This window comes from Salvia miltiorrhiza, chromosome 1 (assembly GCF_028751815.1).
Source record: "Salvia miltiorrhiza cultivar Shanhuang (shh) chromosome 1, IMPLAD_Smil_shh, whole genome shotgun sequence".
Lineage (NCBI taxonomy): Eukaryota > Viridiplantae > Streptophyta > Magnoliopsida > Lamiales > Lamiaceae > Salvia > Salvia miltiorrhiza.
In genome coordinates, this window is record NC_080387.1 from 71,259,679 (window position 1) to 71,277,886 (window position 18,208).

At 37.3% G+C, this 18,208-nt stretch overlaps 2 protein-coding genes across 2 annotated transcripts; both read left to right on the plus strand.

Moving 5' to 3' along the window:
* The first annotated feature begins 1,219 nt into the window (after positions 1-1,219).
* On the plus strand, positions 1,220-13,586 carry LOC131005728 (clathrin heavy chain 2). Its single transcript, XM_057932783.1, has 30 exons — positions 1,220-1,660; positions 1,931-2,135; positions 4,055-4,143; positions 4,251-4,329; positions 4,423-4,550; positions 5,316-5,414; positions 5,506-5,614; positions 5,716-5,795; positions 6,003-6,230; positions 6,317-6,382; positions 6,736-6,852; positions 6,958-7,155; positions 7,273-7,389; positions 7,502-7,561; positions 7,736-7,822; positions 7,980-8,063; positions 8,155-8,289; positions 8,395-8,457; positions 8,531-8,635; positions 8,827-8,939; positions 9,035-9,287; positions 9,370-9,506; positions 9,585-9,863; positions 9,963-10,965; positions 11,091-11,576; positions 11,683-11,853; positions 11,927-12,112; positions 12,545-12,667; positions 12,764-12,874; positions 13,080-13,586. Exons 1-30 carry the CDS (start codon positions 1,616-1,618, stop codon positions 13,254-13,256), a joined length of 5,133 nt encoding a protein of 1,710 aa, XP_057788766.1. The 5' UTR covers positions 1,220-1,615; the 3' UTR covers positions 13,257-13,586.
* Positions 13,587-14,066: 480 nt separating this feature from the next.
* LOC131005729 (GDP-Man:Man(3)GlcNAc(2)-PP-Dol alpha-1,2-mannosyltransferase) lies at positions 14,067-17,735 on the plus strand. The gene is made up of 7 exons (XM_057932784.1): positions 14,067-14,488; positions 14,882-15,168; positions 15,840-16,026; positions 16,171-16,239; positions 16,345-16,538; positions 16,992-17,101; positions 17,201-17,735. The coding sequence occupies exons 1-7, from the start codon at positions 14,186-14,188 to the stop codon at positions 17,443-17,445; spliced, it is 1,395 nt and encodes a 464-aa protein (XP_057788767.1). The 5' UTR covers positions 14,067-14,185; the 3' UTR covers positions 17,446-17,735.
* The last annotated feature ends 473 nt before the right edge of the window (positions 17,736-18,208 follow it).

Genomic DNA, 18,208 nt, shown 5'->3' on the forward strand with positions numbered 1-18,208 from the left:
CTATTCGTGTTTCGTGATTTGACTTCATTTTGTTGGTTGGATTTTTTTGTAAGATAGTCTTTGTAGTTTTAATGAATATATATAAATTTTGCTTTTGTATGTAATCGTAAATGGCATTATGACTATGTGCTTGAGTAAATGATACTCACATCGTTACCCAAAAGTTAACTCCAAGTGAAATGGCACAGGTTTTCATGAAATTAGTAAAAAAATTATTTGATGCTAGTATCTTGTAAAAAAATGGAGTAGTGTTTAATGATAACATTATCCTTCTTTGAAATGAAAGTAAGTAATGAAATATGGCGAATTTATCTTTTGTATAAAATGTGGGAAAAGGAAGAAGACATTTAATGATATAAATTTTTATTATTCCTTATTTTATCATGATAAATTTATCCATCAAAATAAATGCACCTTAAAATATATTACGAGTTTGCCTTTACTAGCATCGGCATCCATCTAGAGTAGGTCTTGACATTTTGAGGGCCTTGAAAAAAAAGGTTCCTTTATAAAATAAAACTTAGTATAAGATTTTTATTATCATCTAGACATAACATATGATTATCTTTTAAAGAGCTTATAAACTCAATCAAGTATCTTCAAAATAAATTTATAAGCTCAATCAAACAACCACAAAATGAGTCCGACTGATTTTGGAGTATTTTTTTAGCCCATCAAACGTTGTATGAAATGGCCCGATCTCAGCTTTGTTTCGGCCGATAAATACAATTAATATTAGTAATAAATAATACTTGATCTATTTTTTTGAAATATTATGAGTAATTATTTATTTGGGTTTTAAATTATTTTTACTATAATTATTTTAGCCATATAGTAATTGAATTTAAAGGGAGTATTATATAAAATTACCTAAATCTCTCAATCTATATACCAAAACTACCCACTTTTTAAGATTTCTACCCTCTAAAGTATGATAAGTAATACAAAGAAAAATAATGAATAGTTATTGTATCGTTAAAATTAATTTATCCGAGGAGTGAGGTGAAATTATTATTATTTTTAAAATAATAAAATAAAAGAAGACAACCATCTTAATTAATAAATTAGGGTATATCTAACCCATATTTATTTAGCTATCCAGGCCTAAAATAAAATACGCGTACAATTAAATTGTTGAAGAGACAAAAAAGGAATGAAAAAAGAAAAAGAAATCGTACAAGTAACTGCAGGAATACCAACCGCAGACAATCAGCATTCCCACCACTCACTCACTCTCTCTCAGAAAAAAAACATTTCCTCTACGGCTCCTCTCTCTCTCTCTATGTTTCAGATCTCTCCCTCATGATTTTCGACTCTCCGAAATTCTAAGTTTTTAATGCGTCTTTTATTACTATATAATAGTCAGAAAATAAATAAATACTCCATTTCTTAGTTTAGTTTCTCTCACTAGAAAGAACCCCTCCGCTCTCTCTCTCTACATCTCTTCTCCTCTCTAGATCTCACTCTTGTTGGTTACAAGAGGGTTCAAGGGTTTCTCTTCCGTTGCTCCAGATCTCAGCGCGCCCGTTGGCGCCGTCGTTTTCCTGTCAATTCCTACGATCCTTTCCCAGATCCGGAGCTCCGAGCGAGAGGGTTTGATTCGCCGTCCGTCGTCATGGCGGCCGCAAACGCCCCGATCACCATGAAAGAAGCCCTAACGGTATTAATTTGATCGTTATCGTAGCCAATTTCGAACTTTGAATTCATTTCCAACTGTTTTGACTATTCAATTGGATGAAACGATTCAATTTGGATTTTATCACTTGACTTGATATGCTGGCACTGTTGATCACTGGCGGAGCTCTGAATAACTGCTTTCGATCATCTTGTTTACTTTAACCTCAGATCTATCAATTATGTTCATAGGCTTTCGTGATTTGAGCTGGTTTCAGTGGAATTCATATTTTTTATTGTCTTGTGGTGATTGCAGCTGACTAGCATAGGGATCAATCCACAGTTCATTACTTTCACAAATGTGACTATGGAATCTGATAAGTATATATGTGTTCGGGAGACGGCACCTCAAAACAGTGTGGTTATTGTCGATATGAGCATGCCAATGCAGCCTTTGAGGCGTCCTATTACTGCAGATTCCGCTCTTATGAATCCGATTTCTAGAATCTTAGCTCTAAAAGGTGAATTAGTTCTTATTAGCTCTTTTTAGTTTATGATTTTTTCTATATCTCATATTTACTTTTCAATGTTTTGAGTTGATTATAATAATTTTTATTTGGGGCATTATTTATGAGGAAATGAATAACTTAGAGTGATTTGTTTGTTTAGTCTGCATTACTTGTGGTGAACTCAAATTAGCCAAAGCATATTCTTGTCTCTGAATATCTGACTCGCTACTGTTTAACAACATAAGCTGGTATGAACAATCTTTTTGAATGAGCAAGAATTATGAATGCCAATCTGGGAGAATAGTTACAGCCAGTATATCATGTGAAAGGAGCTGCAGGTGTAGATAGGGAATTGGGATATGGGTCAAGAAAATATTTGATAAGAACAGAAGATGGTGACGTTTTACAATTTCTGTTTGATCATGCCACAATTGTGATTGTGGGTCTTTTTTGCCCTACATCCAATATTATACTTTCATGAGAAATTTCAAGGTGCTTAAAAGGGTAAGGGTGAACAGCTATTAATATGGAAGTTCGTATTTTGAGGGGCGGAGCTAGATGCTTTACACTTGGGTTGCGAAATAGTGTTAGAGAGGCTAAATCACTCATACTCACAAAAATATAAAATAAAAATAAATAACAGATTATTTATGGAAAGAGAATTATTTTCTAAAGCTTTGGGTTGGAACAATGAGGAATTTCCCTTGACTACTCTTAAGTTAGGTTTTTATGTCAAGAAGGATAATTATGATTGCTATTTTAAATTAAAGTAGGGATCTGAAGTCAGGGTTTGATGTCAAGAAAGCAAAAAAATTCCTGTCAATGATGTCTTGGTGGGGTTTCATTGGGTTGTAAAACGGATGGAATAAGTCACCAATAACAAAGATGTTGGCTATCCTAATTTGAATTACTGAGGGAGCTAAGGTTGTGTCTGTTGATGTTCTGGATTGGTATTGTCATGCTAAACTCCTCGTCTTGTGGGTGGCATTAATTCATTGTGTCTTGTGGAAGGTTTTTATGGCTGAGCAAAGGGGTTAATAGAGGTTTTCAGTTGCTGATATTGATATTTGATAATAATGGATAGGATTTGAGGTGAGATAGTGTTGAGCAGTGTGCCCAATTGCTGTACAAGGTTCTAAATGCATATATCACGTGAGATACCAAAGTTTACTATATATATAGAACCCGTTAATTATTTATGGTAATAGTACTACAACATATGTTTAGGAAATATGTTTGAATATTATGTACAGTAGAAGCATATATACCAAATTTCTGATCCTATTAGATCAAGTATATATGGTAATAGTATATCAAGTATCATTTAATGCATGTATTTTTCTTTAATAAACTTATATATCTCCAATTTTACAACCATTAACCATCACCACTGTATTTTGATTTGTCTTTAAAACATAAAGAAGAATGCTATTCATTTCCTTTACTCTTCCTGAAAAACTCTCTGAGAAACCCGTAGAACATACTCAAATACATCTTTGAATTTATAGTTTTAATTAATCAATTTATCTTTCTATGTTGAAATTATACTGTGAGTTACAACTAGCGCTTGATAATATGATGAAAATTGGAAATGGTGTTAGTGGGCAATGGGCATATAGACCCCCCCCCCCCCCCGCGCGCGCCGATGGAAATGGCCCATTCTGCACTTTTGGGGATATGGAAGTTGTATTGGAGGAACAGTTCTTCCATCTAGCCTAGGCAACTGCTTCACTCCTTTCCATTCCACCCCTCCAAAGCCTCTGATCAGGCCACCCCTTAGTTACTGAAACTGTTAGTGTTCTCATGTTTAACATGCTCGGGGGTGTATTAGCTGGGGTGGACCGTTTTTTTTTGTTTAACAATTTAGCACGCTTCTATTTTCTATTGGTTTGAATACTTATTTTTCCTTTTTTCTTTTTAATGTATTGAAGCTCAACTCCCTGGAACTACACAAGACCACTTGCAAATATTTAACATTGAGGCAAAGGCCAAACTGAAGTCGCATCAGATGCCTGAGCAGGCAAGATTTTCTTATCTGTTGAATGCTTTTGGTCCTTTTTGTTTAATGTTTTATATTGTGGCAAGATTCTAGATGTTGATTTGCCTGGATATTACGCTTTTCCATAGGTTGTATTTTGGAAATGGATTACACCTAAGATGTTGGGTTTAGTTACACAAACATCAGTGTATCACTGGTCAATCGAAGGTAATGATGGCTTATTCTTAGCTTCTGATTCGGTTCTGTTGGGTTTCGTTCTTTGTGGTCTCTTTTGATTTTGAAGACTTTCTTTGTGAACAGGCGATTCTGAACCTGCAAAGATGTTTGATAGAGCTGCCAATTTAGCAAACAATCAGATAATTAATTATAAGTGTGATCCATCTGAGAAGTGGTTGGTTTTGATAGGGATCGCTCCTGGTTCTGCTGAGGTGCGTATTCTTATTCCTTTTGGAAGTTTTTGAAGTAATATGAAATTGAAATGGCAACAGTTAGAAAGATGTAAAAGTGTACATATTTTCCTGGCTGTTCTGTTATTTAAAACCTCTCATTGACATCAGTAATTAACACTTCCAAGTTGACATCATTGTTCTCATAGATTATTTGCTTTTGACAGTTTTCATTTTTAAATTTTAGACTTCAAGAACTTTCAAGTATTATAAATTTATGGGAGAATGCAATCTTAATTCATCTGCGCTACATATCTTACTAGTTTCTTCTATATTGGCCTTTTAAATCTTAATTCATCAGAGACATTGTCTAATGGTTGTTGTACCTCTGTGTATATTTGTATACTGTCAAATGTGGCAGTAAAGATATGACAATGCTACTTTCCACTAGCGAGATCTGTGTGAGTTAATATAAATGTTTACATACTTAATGGTGGAACTCATGCGAGTCAGTGTTTTACTTCTTGTACTGCTGTTATGGATTTTTTTGAAGACTATCTTGAGTCAGTTGAACCAAATGGTAGATGCTAGATGGCAATATTTTGGGAAGGAAGAATGCGCATGTGGTAGTCATTTATCTCCTTTTCCCTTAATGTCCCTTCTGTTTAGTCCTCGGGACTGTGTTCAATTGAATCGAACTGCAGATATTTTGTGCTGCTGTGACCATAAGATTATTTATTTCCATCCGTCAATTGCTTTATACATTTATCATTGAAAACTAACATAGTGAAATGATAATTTTCTTAGAGGCAACAACTGGTCAAAGGAAATATGCAGCTATTTTCTGTGGATCAGCAACGTAGCCAAGCACTTGAAGCTCATGCTGCATCATTTGCCTCTATCAGAGTGAGTATTCATTTCTTTCGATTTGTGATATACTATATGCTGTTTTCATGAACAAATTTTGTTTTATACCTTTCTGCATGACTGTGAACAGGTACCGGGGAATGATAAGGATTCCATTCTAATTTCCTTTGCTACGAAGACCTCTAATGCTGGCCAGACTACATCTAAGTTGCATGTTATTGAGCTTGGTGCTCAGCCAGGTGGATATATCTTCCTTTATTTTGTTGTTTTCTGTCATTGTCATATTGGTAATTTATCATGGGTGTCTTAGCTTCATCTTACAACTGTCAACATTTTTTAGGAAAACCATCTTTTACGAAGAAGCAGGCGGATCTTTTCTTCCCTCCAGATTTTGCTGATGATTTTCCTGTGGCCATGCAGGTATCCCTTGTTCTAGTATTTATTATTTTATCTTGTTTTCTCTTTGTGAGTGCGTGTGTGTATGGATTATCATTATTTATTGATTACTTTGGACATTTTTGGTTTTCCTGTATCCTGAATTTATTTGGACTTTTGTAGGTGCTAACCATGTTGTTTGGCGTCTCTTTTATTTCACAATGCTTATTATATTGTATTTTATTTTTGCAGATTTCCCATAAGTATGGCCTTACATATGTGATCACAAAGCTTGGCCTGCTATTTGTATATGATCTAGAAACTGCAACGGCTGTATACAGAAACAGAATCAGCCCCGATCCCATATTTCTAACATCTGAAGCTTCATCTGTTGGAGGTTTCTACGCAATTAACAGGCGTGGCCAAGTTTTACTTGCCACAGTCAATGAATCGACTATTGTCCCATTTGTCAGTGGGCAAGTATGTTTTCCAACTTCTACATATACATCATATTTTGAGAAGTTTACTATGTTTCAAGAGTTTGAGTCTTAAATGGTTAATGGCAGTTAAACAATCTGGAGCTTGCTGTAAATCTTGCCAAAAGAGGAAACCTACCTGGTGCAGAAAATTTGGTGAGTTATTTGGGTTTTCATATTCATGGTATGTAGAAGTTTTGGGGTAATATCTATTGAAACATTGATGGAAGTTTTTATAATGATTTCTTTGTTAAACTCGTTTATGGTGTAATATTGAGTCAGTTGAGGACTGTTTAGTTATCGGTAGCCCGACTACATTTCTGTAAATGCTGAAAGCTTACACTATCTTCATTGCTCCTGTTTTGACTAGCCTGTGAACAGAAAATCCTAGTTTCCTCTTTGCATTTATTTGTATGAATTTTTTCTTGACATCTCTAGGGGTCACCATCTTGTTTTGTAGTCTGATTGGGGCTATTAATAAATTTTGAATTTCTCCACCTTGTTCTCAGGTTGTTCAGCGTTTCCAAGAATTGTTTGCCCAGACAAAGTACAAAGAGGCTGCTGAGCTTGCTGCAGAATCTCCGCAAGGCATCCTTCGGACACCTGATACTGTTGCCAAATTTCAGGTACGTCATGTTCGTTACCTGTGAAAGATTTTCCTCAGTGCCAAGAGTGCAGCTGGTGGAAGTAAAATTGAAACAATATCAATTAACATGCTCTGTTTTATTCAGAGTGTTCCTGTACAAGCTGGGCAGACACCACCTTTGTTGCAGTACTTTGGAACACTTTTAACCAAAGGAAAGCTCAATGCATTTGAGTCTTTGGAATTGTCTCGTCTTGTGGTCAACCAGAACAAGAAGAATCTATTGGAGAACTGGTTGGCTGAAGACAAACTGGAATGTAGTGAAGAACTTGGAGATCTTGTTAAGGTGAAATTCTGAAAAGATTGAACGTATCTGGAAAGTATCCACTGCTTTACTTGTTTACCCTGAAAATCTCCATCTCTTTTTGCCTAACACGAATCTGCTTCATATCAAACCTTCTAGACTGTTGACAACGACCTTGCACTGAAAATATATATCAAAGCCAGAGCTACACCGAAAGTTGTGGCTGCTTTTGCGGAGCGTCGGGAGTTTGACAAAATCTTGATTTACTCAAAACAGGTTTGGTTTAGGATAGCCATGTTGTTGGAGGACCTGGACTCCCTTTATTATTATTGACGTCCTATCTTTTGTGTAATCTGCTCTAACGAAGTTTTTGTTTATCTTGAAACAGGTTGGGTACACACCTGACTATCTTTTCCTTCTGCAAACCATTCTTCGAGCAGATCCTCAGGTTTACTAAACAAATTATAGTTTTTTCCTTATATTGTATTGTTTATCTTGAAACAGGTTGGGTACACACCTGATATGTGCTTGTATTGTTTCAAAAACTCTGGTTTTTGATGGCTTATAGTGTTAAGGAGTTATCATTTGAAACTATGGTTTTTAATGTATTGCTTGCCTACAGGGAGCTGTTAATTTTGCTTTGATGATGTCTCAAATGGAAGGAGGTTGTCCTGTTGATTACAATACCATTACTGATCTGTTTCTTCAGGTCCGTATTTATCTTGTTTTGCAACCATTCTAACTTGTATTGCCAACTTTTTCAATCCTCTTCTGAGTTTTTCCTGTTTCTTGTTTGAAAACATGTTTTTTGTTTCTTGTAAAGCTAATCTGGTAATATGTGGCCATTGAACATTTTTTTGCTCCAGAGGAACTTGATCCGTGAAGCAACAGCTTTTCTGTTGGATGTTTTGAAACCAAATTTACCAGAACATGGATTCCTGCAAACAAAGGTTGATCATTATTCTTCATCCTTTTTTTAATCGACGCCAGTCTACTTAAATCTTTCTAGAACATGGCATGACCAATCTTCTCTCTGTATAGGTCTTGGAGATAAATCTTGTGACATTTCCGAATGTTGCTGATGCTATTTTGGCAAACGGCATGTTCAGTCATTATGACAGGCCACGTGTAGCGCAACTTTGTGAGAAAGCTGGTCTTTACATTCGGGCACTTCAGGTTTTGGCCGTCTTCTTATTTCTCTTCTTCCTACCTCTTGGGCTGCTCTGAAGTATATAAAGTATTTATTAACATATGTCTTGATCAATTGACTTTTATTTGCAGCATTACTCTGAACTGCCTGACATCAAGCGTGTCATTGTTAACACTCATGCAATTGAGCCACAGGTTGCTAAAAATTTTGTTGATTTTTCCTTCTCGCAAAGTGGTCTTGTCAGTGCTAAATGGTCAATCATTTCAGGCACTTGTGGAGTTCTTTGGGACACTTTCTAAGGAATGGGCAATGGAGTGTATGAAAGATCTTTTATTGGTTAATTTAAGAGGAAATCTTCAGATAATTGTTCAGGTATGAAGGGTGTTACAAATGCGGTCCACATATTATATTTGGTCCCTTCAAACCATAGTTTCCTTATGCTTTTCCTCACGCTTTCTTTGAAGTGTGTTGAAATGTTATTCTTGGAAGATTATAATCAAATCATTAACAAATCTTGATGTGTGGTAGTCTTCTTATGTTGTGTTGTTTTCGGCATTATGTAGGTTGCTAAGGAATATTGTGAACATCTAGGAGTCGAAACATGCATTAAGCTCTTTGAGCAGTTCAAATCATATGAAGGATTGTATTTCTTCCTAGGATCATATTTGAGCTCCAGGTAATCTATTTATGGAGTCTTCTAGCAGTGAGTGGCTGGCCTTTTCCTCTCAACCTGATGGCTAATTAGTTTACAAATGATTTATTACCTGGCAGTGAGGATCCCGAGATCCACTTTAAGTATATTGAGGCAGCTGCTAAGACTGGACAAATTAAAGAGGTTGAACGTGTTACAAGAGAATCAGAGTTCTATGATCCTGAAAAGACTAAGAACTTTTTAATGGAAGCAAAACTTCCTGATGCACGCCCATTAATCAATGTGTGTGACCGCTTTGGTTTTGTGCCTGACCTCACACATTACTTGTACTCTAACAACATGCTTCGCTACATTGAAGGTTATGTGCAAAAGGTTTGTATTTCTGTTGAAAAGTTTCATTTGGATAAAGAGTTTGTTATCCATGCAAGTCTAACCTTGCCTTTTCTATAAGTAGGTCAATCCAGGAAATGCTCCATTAGTTGTTGGACAGCTGTTAGATGATGAATGCCCAGAAGATTTCATTAAAGGCCTTATCCTTTCTGTCCGCTCTCTGCTTCCAGTTGAACCTCTTGTGGAGGAGTGTGAGAAAAGGTACTTTATCTACTCTCTTAGCTTTTATTCGAAGCACGGTGTTCGTTGATATCCTTATGCTTGGCCTCTGTTGTGCAGGAATCGGCTTCGCCTGCTTACCCAGTTTCTGGAGCATCTTGTGAGTGAAGGAAGCCAGGATGTGCATGTTCACAATGCTTTGGGTAAAATCATAATAGATAGCAATAACAATCCAGAACACTTTCTCACGACCAATCCATACTATGATTCACGTGTTGTGGGGAAATACTGTGAGAAGCGAGACCCTACGCTTGCTGTTGTTGCATACCGCAGAGGGCAATGTGATGATGAACTCATCAATGTGACAAATAAGAATTCTTTGTTCAAGCTGCAGGCTAGGTTTGTGATCAACGGCTTTAGTCTGGTTTCTTACTTTAGTAATATCTTTTTTCTAGAAAGTTAATCTGTTGTCATCTTCTTCTTTCTTCTTCTTCTCAGGTATGTTGTTGAAAGAATGGATGGCGATCTCTGGGCCAAAGTTCTTGATCCTGAAAATGAATTCAGAAGGCTGCTCATTGACCAAGTTGTATCTACTGCTTTGCCTGAAAGCAAAAGTCCAGAGCAAGTCTCTGCTGCTGTTAAAGCTTTTATGACAGCCGACCTTCCTCATGAACTAATTGAGTTGCTTGAAAAGATTGTGCTTCAAAACTCAGCGTTCAGTGGGAACTTTAATCTGCAAAATTTACTTATCTTGACAGCAATCAAAGCTGATCCATCGAGGGTTATGGACTATATCAATAGACTTGATAACTTTGATGGACCTGCTGTTGGTGAAGTGGCTGTTGATGCTCAATTGTACGAAGAAGCTTATGCTATTTTCAAGAAGTTCAATTTGAATGTCCAGGCTGTTAATGTGTTGCTGGACAACATTCGGGATATTAACCGAGCTGTTGAATTTGCTTATCGTGTCGAAGAAGATGCTGTTTGGAGTCAAGTTGCTAAAGCTCAGCTTCGGGAAGGACTAGTTAGCGATGCAATAGAATCTTTCATTCGTGCAGATGATGCAACCCAATTTCTGGAAGTAATCAAGGTTGCCGAAGATGCTGAAGTTTATCATGACCTAGTGAAGTACCTTCTCATGGTCAGGCAGAAATCAAAGGAGCCCAAAGTGGATAGTGAGCTCATTTACGCATATGCCAAGATTGATAGGCTGGGTGACATTGAAGAATTTATTCTCATGCCAAATGTTGCAAATCTGCCTAGTGTTGGTGACCGCTTGTATGATGAAGCCTTGTATGAGGCTGCGAAGATTATCTTTGCTTTTATATCTAACTGGGGCAAGCTGGCATGCACTTTAGTTAAGTTGAAGCAATTCCAAGGGGCTGTTGATGCAGCTCGCAAAGCTAATAGTGCAAAGACATGGAAAGAAGTCTGTTTCGCCTGTGTTGATGCTGAGGAGTTCCGCTTGGCTCAGATTTGTGGTCTCAATATTATTGTACAGGTACTCTATAGTTATAATGTTTCTATTGTAGATTCATAAGATAAAGCAGGTTCCAGTATCACAATGAGAGAGCTGTGAACTTCTAATCTCTTTGGGTCCTTTTTAACATTATCTTGTTCTTATAGGTGGATGATCTGGAAGAGGTTAGTGAGTATTATCAGAATAGAGGATGCTTCAATGAGCTAATATCTCTTATGGAGAGTGGTCTAGGGTTGGAACGTGCGCATATGGGTATCTTTACAGAGCTGGGTGTCTTATATGCCAGATACCGCCATGAGAAGCTCATGGAGCACATAAAATTGTTCTCCACCCGTCTCAATATCCCCAAGCTGATCCGAGCTTGTGATGAACAACAGCACTGGCAAGAACTTACATACTTGTACATTCAGTACGACGAGTTTGATAATGCTGCAACTACAGTCATGAACCATTCACCTGAAGCCTGGGATCACATGCAATTCAAAGATATTATTGTCAAGGTTGCCAATGTGGAGCTATACTACAAGGCCGTGCATTTCTATTTACAAGAACACCCAGATCTCATCAACGATGTCCTGAATGTCCTTGCTCTTCGTGTGGATCACACTCGGGTCGTGGACATAATGCGAAAGGTTAAATTTTAATTAATGTGTTATATGCCTATTTACTTTGCAATTGTTTGGTTTTATGCATCAGCATTAACTTAGTTCTAAGGACATTTCATTTTTGACCATTTAGGCTGGTCACCTACGTCTTGTTAAGCCATATATGGTTGCAGTCCAGAGCAATAATGTCTCTGCGGTGAATGAAGCTCTGAATGAGATCTATGTAGAAGAAGAAGATTATGACAGACTACGCGAATCAATTGACTTGCACGATAACTTTGACCAGATAGGCCTTGCCCAAAAGGTGAGTTGTAGTAATTATACATCTTCCTTGAACCATTAAAAATTTAGATATCTTACACTTTCTGCCTGAACAGATTGAGAAACACGAGCTGCTTGAGATGAGGCGTGTTGCAGCCTACATTTACAAAAAGGCTGGCAGATGGAAGCAGTCGATTGCATTGTCGAAGAAAGATAACCTCTACAAAGATGCAATGGAGACAGCTTCACAATCTGGTGATCGTGAACTTGCTGAGGAGTTGCTTGTTTACTTCATTGAACAGGTATGACACTGAACAACATATAATATCTTCTTTTCTGAGGTTACCAAAATACTGTGATTAGGAATTACATAAAATATATCTCCTCTTTTTTCCTCTTAGAATATTTTTTTCTTTTTATTGCATATGAGAACTGACGTGTAGGATCTTTGAAAGTTCTGTTGTAACTTCATTAATTAAGGCTGGTCATATCATGAACAATGCTTGTTGCTCTTAATAGGTGGTTATGTTTTATCAATTTTATGCTTCAATCATCTCATGATTTTAAATATGTTTTTGAGGATTGTGGCAGCTTCATAGTGCATAAAATGTCCATGTTTCAGGCAGTTGACTTGTTTTTTTGTAATTTTCTGGTGGAGCCATGTGAAAGATTTACCATAGATTATTTGAATATTTGAATTATGGTGTCCTAACTATTATTTTTGTGATTTGTAGGGGAAGAAGGAGTGCTTTGCCTCTTGCCTATTTGTTTGTTATGATTTGATTCGCCCAGACGTCGCACTCGAATTAGCCTGGGTGAATAACATGATTGACTTTGCCTTCCCCTATCTGTTACAGGTAACAAGCTTGTCTCCATAATATATTCCTAGTTGCTCATAATATTTTAAAGAGCCACTAAAACTAATGTAATTTGTGTACTTAAATCTCTTGCAGTTCATCCGCGAGTACTCTGGCAAGGTTGATGAGCTAATCAAGGACAAGATTGAGGCTATGAAGGAAGAGAAGGCTAAAGAAAATGAGGAGAAAGATGTCATCATGCAACAGGTATATATACTAACATGTTCCGTATAGACAAAGAGTCAGCTGGTATTGTTCTGTTGATTCAGTGTTTCTGTTTGAGTGTGGAATATTGCAGATGAGTCATTGCATCTGTTCTTGTACTTAAGCTGTGATGATCCGCATTTTGATGCTCATCAACTTTGAGAATTACTTCAATTTGATGCTGATGATGCTTGCGTATTTGTTGCAGAATATGTATGCCCAGTTGTTGCCTCTTGCTTTACCAGCCCCGCCTATGCCAGGCATGGGTGGTGGTCCTGGTATGGGAGGGGGTTATGGTGCTCCTCCACCCCCGCCCATGGGGGGTATGGGCATGGGAATGCCTCCAATGCCTCCATATGGAATGCCATCAATGGGGTCCTATTGAGAAGAGGATGGACTTCACTTTTTCGTGTTCTCTAGTAGCCGTTTCTCTAGTACCCTCGCTTCCCTAGCAGTTGAAGGGGCCAGTGGTGGAGTCGTAGCTCGGGATTAGAAAATAAGCTGATTTGGTGTTTCCTGTGATAGGGTGGGTGTGGATATGGTTTCTTGTAATATTCTTTGGTAGTGAGGCATTTTTTTTGCAGCTCTAGGCCGCAAGCCGAGGTTACTTTGTATCTTTAAAAGCAGTTGAACATGCTAAACAAATATTACGGACTAATTTGTCATTCTCATTTTCTGCTTTTGTTTGAATATATACTGCCTCGATTTCACTCTCTACTATTTCTCTATTTTCTACCTTTATATATTAGACAGCATGTTTACTTTGTATTCTTGCATCAAATGAATGCTTGTAACTGCGTTTTGAGGCTTTTGTTATGCACGCTGTTTGCTAGTGGAATTGTATGATTAAAATTTGAAAGTTCTTGATTCGTTAGTTCATTTGGTAATACTATATAACTAGATAAATTCATTGATTCCTTTGAACTTGAGTCCTCGATTTACAAGAAGCAAAGTATTCAATATCCAGCAAAACAATGACCTAACAAAATATAATGTCTCCTACATTATTCTTAATGGTGAGTTATTTGTTAACTTTGATCTATTTTATGTCTGAGGAGTCAACAATGCTTTTAATTAAAAAAATTAAATTAAATATACAGCTTATTTCCTTCTCTCACCCTCCGCCGCAAAAAAGTAAAATGTGCATTGTTACACCAAAACATAAAATAAAAAAAAAAAATAAAAAAAAATTGGAACTATTTAAGGACCGTTAATGAAAAATAACTGAAGTTATTGGTAAAAATTACATTAATTTAACGTTAAGCTTAAAAAACCTTATAATTTCCTATTCGGCTGAATTTCAACTCTCCTTCAATGGCTTCACTTCGCATCTTGACTTTGCCTCTCGCAACCCTAATTTTGGCGTTAGTCGTCAGAATATTCTTGGTCGTAGTTTATCACCGGCGAAAGCGGAGGAATTCCGTCGGCTTCTTTCATCCCTACACCAACGATGGCGGTGGAGGCGAGCGAGTGCTATGGTGCGCCGTCAAAGCCGTCCAAGAGGAGTCGCCGGCCCTCGATTGTGTCGTCTACACCGGCGATCATGACGCTTCGCCTGACTCTCTTGCCGCTCGAGCGATTGATCGATTTGGCGTCAAGCTGATCCACCCTCCGAAGGTATATTCAGTTTCTATAAACGCTGTTTTTTTGGGTAAATATCACTTTAAACCCCAAACTATTTTCGCACTATCAAAATATACCAATGTTTTCTTTTGTGGAATGTTTTCATTCTCTTTGTAAAGTGGTGTCTAGACAGGATTGGAGAGTTACCTGGCATTTGGTATTTTGGAAATGATTTTCTGCGCTTCATGAGGAAAAGCTCTTTATATTTTCTACTGCTTTTTTTATTACTAGCAGAAGATTATGCAAGTACAGCTCCTATTTCAGAGTGGGCGATTTGGGAGAGTGATTTGAATTGTGTCATTTTACCTTGGCTTTGAAAAATTTCAATTAGAATACTGTAGCAATAACTTGCTTGATAGGTTTTCTGGTTATCTTTTGCTTTGGCAGGTGGTGCATCTTTATAAAAGGAAATGGGTTGAAGAAACTACATATCCTCGATTCACTATGATTGGTCAGAGCCTTGGTTCAATGTACCTTTCATGGGAAGCCTTGTGCACATTCACTCCTCTGTATTATTTTGATACCAGTGGATATGCATTCACATATCCAGTTGCATGGATGTTTGGATGTAAAGTCATTTGCTACACGCATTACCCAACAATTAGTCTAGACATGCTGTCCCGGGTTAATGCACGGAACTCTATGTATAACAATGATGCTTTGATTGCAAAGAGGTACAGTTCTTATTTCAATCTCATTCACATTTCAGCATTTTTCTCTACCAGGTTTCTTTAAAAAGTGATATGCTTGTCCTAGCTATGATATTATGTTGGTTACTGAATTAGGAAAAAAATATGTATTTTTACCTAATTCTATTTCTTGTTGGACCATTAAATTCAAAACAAAAGCATGTTTCTGTAGAGAGAATGGATAGAACTAATGTAGTATGGGGTTTTATGGTAAAAGATGCAGTTATGCCCTATCTGAAACAAAACGAACGGGACATTGTTTGTCGCATCTCAAGAAACTTGAAAAGATGTCACGCTGATTCCACCACAAATTCAATTTGACCATTAAATTTTGTAGCTAGGCACAGTAGCACCAAAATAATGGCAGAGGGACTGGAACTTATGTGCATCCCTCGAAAGGTTTCTCCTTAGTAATATCTCACTATAAAATAAGTGGAGGAATGCCCTGGGTCCAACCTCTTTATATCTTCTTGCAGCTGAAAAGTTGGTGAATATACGATGATATGACATTTATCTCTCGTGTATTTGTTATTTATCTGCCCCAGATCTCCAGATGAAGTTAACATGTATTTTTGCACCTCATTAGACTGTCATGAAACAAATAATTTCCTGAATCCCTGTGTGTTCATGAAGCTAATACTACTTTCTCTTGCCAGTGCCTTTTTTTCGCAGTGCAAAGTTATCTATTATAAGCTTTTCAGCTTGATGTATGGAATTGTGGGCTCTCATGCACATCTTGCAATGGTTAATTCTTCATGGACGCAATCTCATATTCAAAAGCTTTGGGGGATTCCAGACCGTATTAAGAGAGTCTACCCTCCTTGTGACACTTCTGGTCTTCAGGTGTGTATTTTATATCTTATCGTCTATACCATGCTTGCAGCTTTTTCTAGCGGTTATCTACACAGATCTTCTTTCTCTTGATGAAACTGAATTAATGCTTCTTGTTTTTGACAACTACTACTGCTACTATGTGGCTCTAAACAGATGCTGGCGTTAGAAAGGTCAATGGAGCCAATAAAGATTATTTCTGTGGCTCAATTTCGTCCAGAGAAGGTGGGCATTTTTTCCGACCAAGGTACCCATGCTTATGGAATCATTCATTTCTTGGTCTGCTGTATTGGTGAATTTCAACTTAGATTTTCATTACTTATGAAACAGGCACATCTGCTTCAACTTGAGGCATTTGCTGCTGCCATCAAGAGTTTGGATGCAGATCTGCCAAGACCGAAGCTACTATTTGTTGGTAGCTGCAGGAATGAAGCTGATGAGAAAAGATTGCAATACTTGAAGGATCGGGCCAAAGAGCTTAAATTGGATAGTGATGTGGAGTTCCACAAAAATGTAACCTACAGGTCTGCAATATTTTTGTATTGCTTTATTCCACCTTATATTATCTGTACTGATCATAGACTTGTCCAGTGCTTCTGAGTTATTGTGCAGTCTAAACACTGATCATCATAAACTGCACAATTAGCATATTTATGCATAGTTTTATCTATGCATCTTTGCCTGCACGGACATTCTGTCTTTGTCTGTGTTTTTATCATTGGAGTGTAAACCAACTATGAACTTACCAGGAATCGCAGCACGTCTAGTGTAGTACATTTCATCTCACGAATCACAACTGCATATATGTTTGAGATTAGAGCCGAGTTGCTGGCTGCCAGAGGAGCTTAAGTACTGCTCTAATTGCATATTTCCTTGAGTCTGAAGTACATTTAATCTGCTTAAAGTTTCTATAGCCTGTTTACTACCTTACACACTACGACTATAAGTTTGATACTTGTTCTCTTAATCTTTAACAGCGAGCTGGTGAGTCTTTTGGGTGGTGCTGCAGTAGGAATTCATTCCATGGTGGATGAGCATTTTGGCATCAGTGTGGTGGAATACATGGCTGCTGGTGCTATACCAATTGGTTCGTATCCATAGCCACTTAGTTTTTGTATTTTTAGGTCATGTAAAGTGCCATCGAGTTATTTTACCTCAGAAATAACCATTACATTCCTCTTTTCAGCACATAACTCAGCAGGTCCTAAGATGGACATTGTGCTACCTGAAGAAGGAAAGCAAACGGGATTTCTGGCCCAAACTTTGGAAGAATATGCAGATGCCATCGTTAGCATTATTAGAATGCCAGCATCACAACGGCTTGAGATGGCTGCTGCTGCGAGGAAACGAGCCTCGCAGTTCTCAGAACAAAGATTTTATCAAGATTTCAAGTCTGCAGTTCGACCAATTCTGTCAAATACCACTCCATGACTGAATCTATCATACATACTACACAGCCTCAACAGGTAGACCGACGATGACGACTTAATTTACCTCCTTTTGCAGTCAAAATATAACTCGTCTTCCTTCGTCTTCTCTATTTCATTGTTATGCACCCCCAGAGATATTTATCTTAGTAGAGAAAGAGGAGAAGCTGATCAATACTACTAACTGCTTGTTTGTGGTATTCAAGAGATTTCAATGTACATGTCATATCCAGAGAGACAATCTGAAGCTTTAATTTGCAAATCATAATTGAAATAATTCTCACTTTTAGTATATACACAAATTTGGAGTATTTGCTCCGTTCATGCCCTGCAACTCCATATCTTTGCTGCTAGATTAATCCCTTCTTCAAATTAGAATATGATGTTCATCTTCTTCAAGTTTTCACTTATTCGAGGTGATTATGCGATATCACACATCGAATAAATAATGAATGTCGAAGCATTATATGTACGAGTTCAATGAACTCACCATTTTTGGCAATATGAGGATTGATATTAAATCAGAAATCACAAGATTGTGTATGCCAAAATAATACCACCACTTGGTGATTGGGATTGATTGGTTTGGAAGGAGCCCTTGTGTTATGAGACATGTCACTTCAAACTATGCCATAAGTGGGAGTGAAGTAGTCATCGACTACTGTTTGAGAGTAACCTCGTTTTTGGATTGTAGCACACTATGCTGTCTTAATTTTGCCTCATGAGATGGGGCCTAAGGATAGTGGCCATTTTGTTTACTTGCACCT

Coding starts and splice junctions, on each gene's coding strand:
- LOC131005728 (XM_057932783.1), top strand. CDS start 1,616: ATGGCGGCCGCAAACGCCCCGATCACCATGAAAGAAGCCCTAACG. Junction 2,136..4,054: donor TAGAATCTTAGCTCTAAAAG/GTGAATTAGTTC, acceptor AATGTATTGAAG/CTCAACTCCCTGGAACTACA. Junction 12,668..12,763: donor CCTTCCCCTATCTGTTACAG/GTAACAAGCTTG, acceptor AATCTCTTGCAG/TTCATCCGCGAGTACTCTGG.
- LOC131005729 (XM_057932784.1), top strand. CDS start 14,186: ATGGCTTCACTTCGCATCTTGACTTTGCCTCTCGCAACCCTAATTTTG. Junction 16,539..16,991: donor CACAAAAATGTAACCTACAG/GTCTGCAATATT, acceptor AATCTTTAACAG/CGAGCTGGTGAGTCTTTTGG. Junction 17,102..17,200: donor TGCTGGTGCTATACCAATTG/GTTCGTATCCAT, acceptor TCCTCTTTTCAG/CACATAACTCAGCAGGTCCT.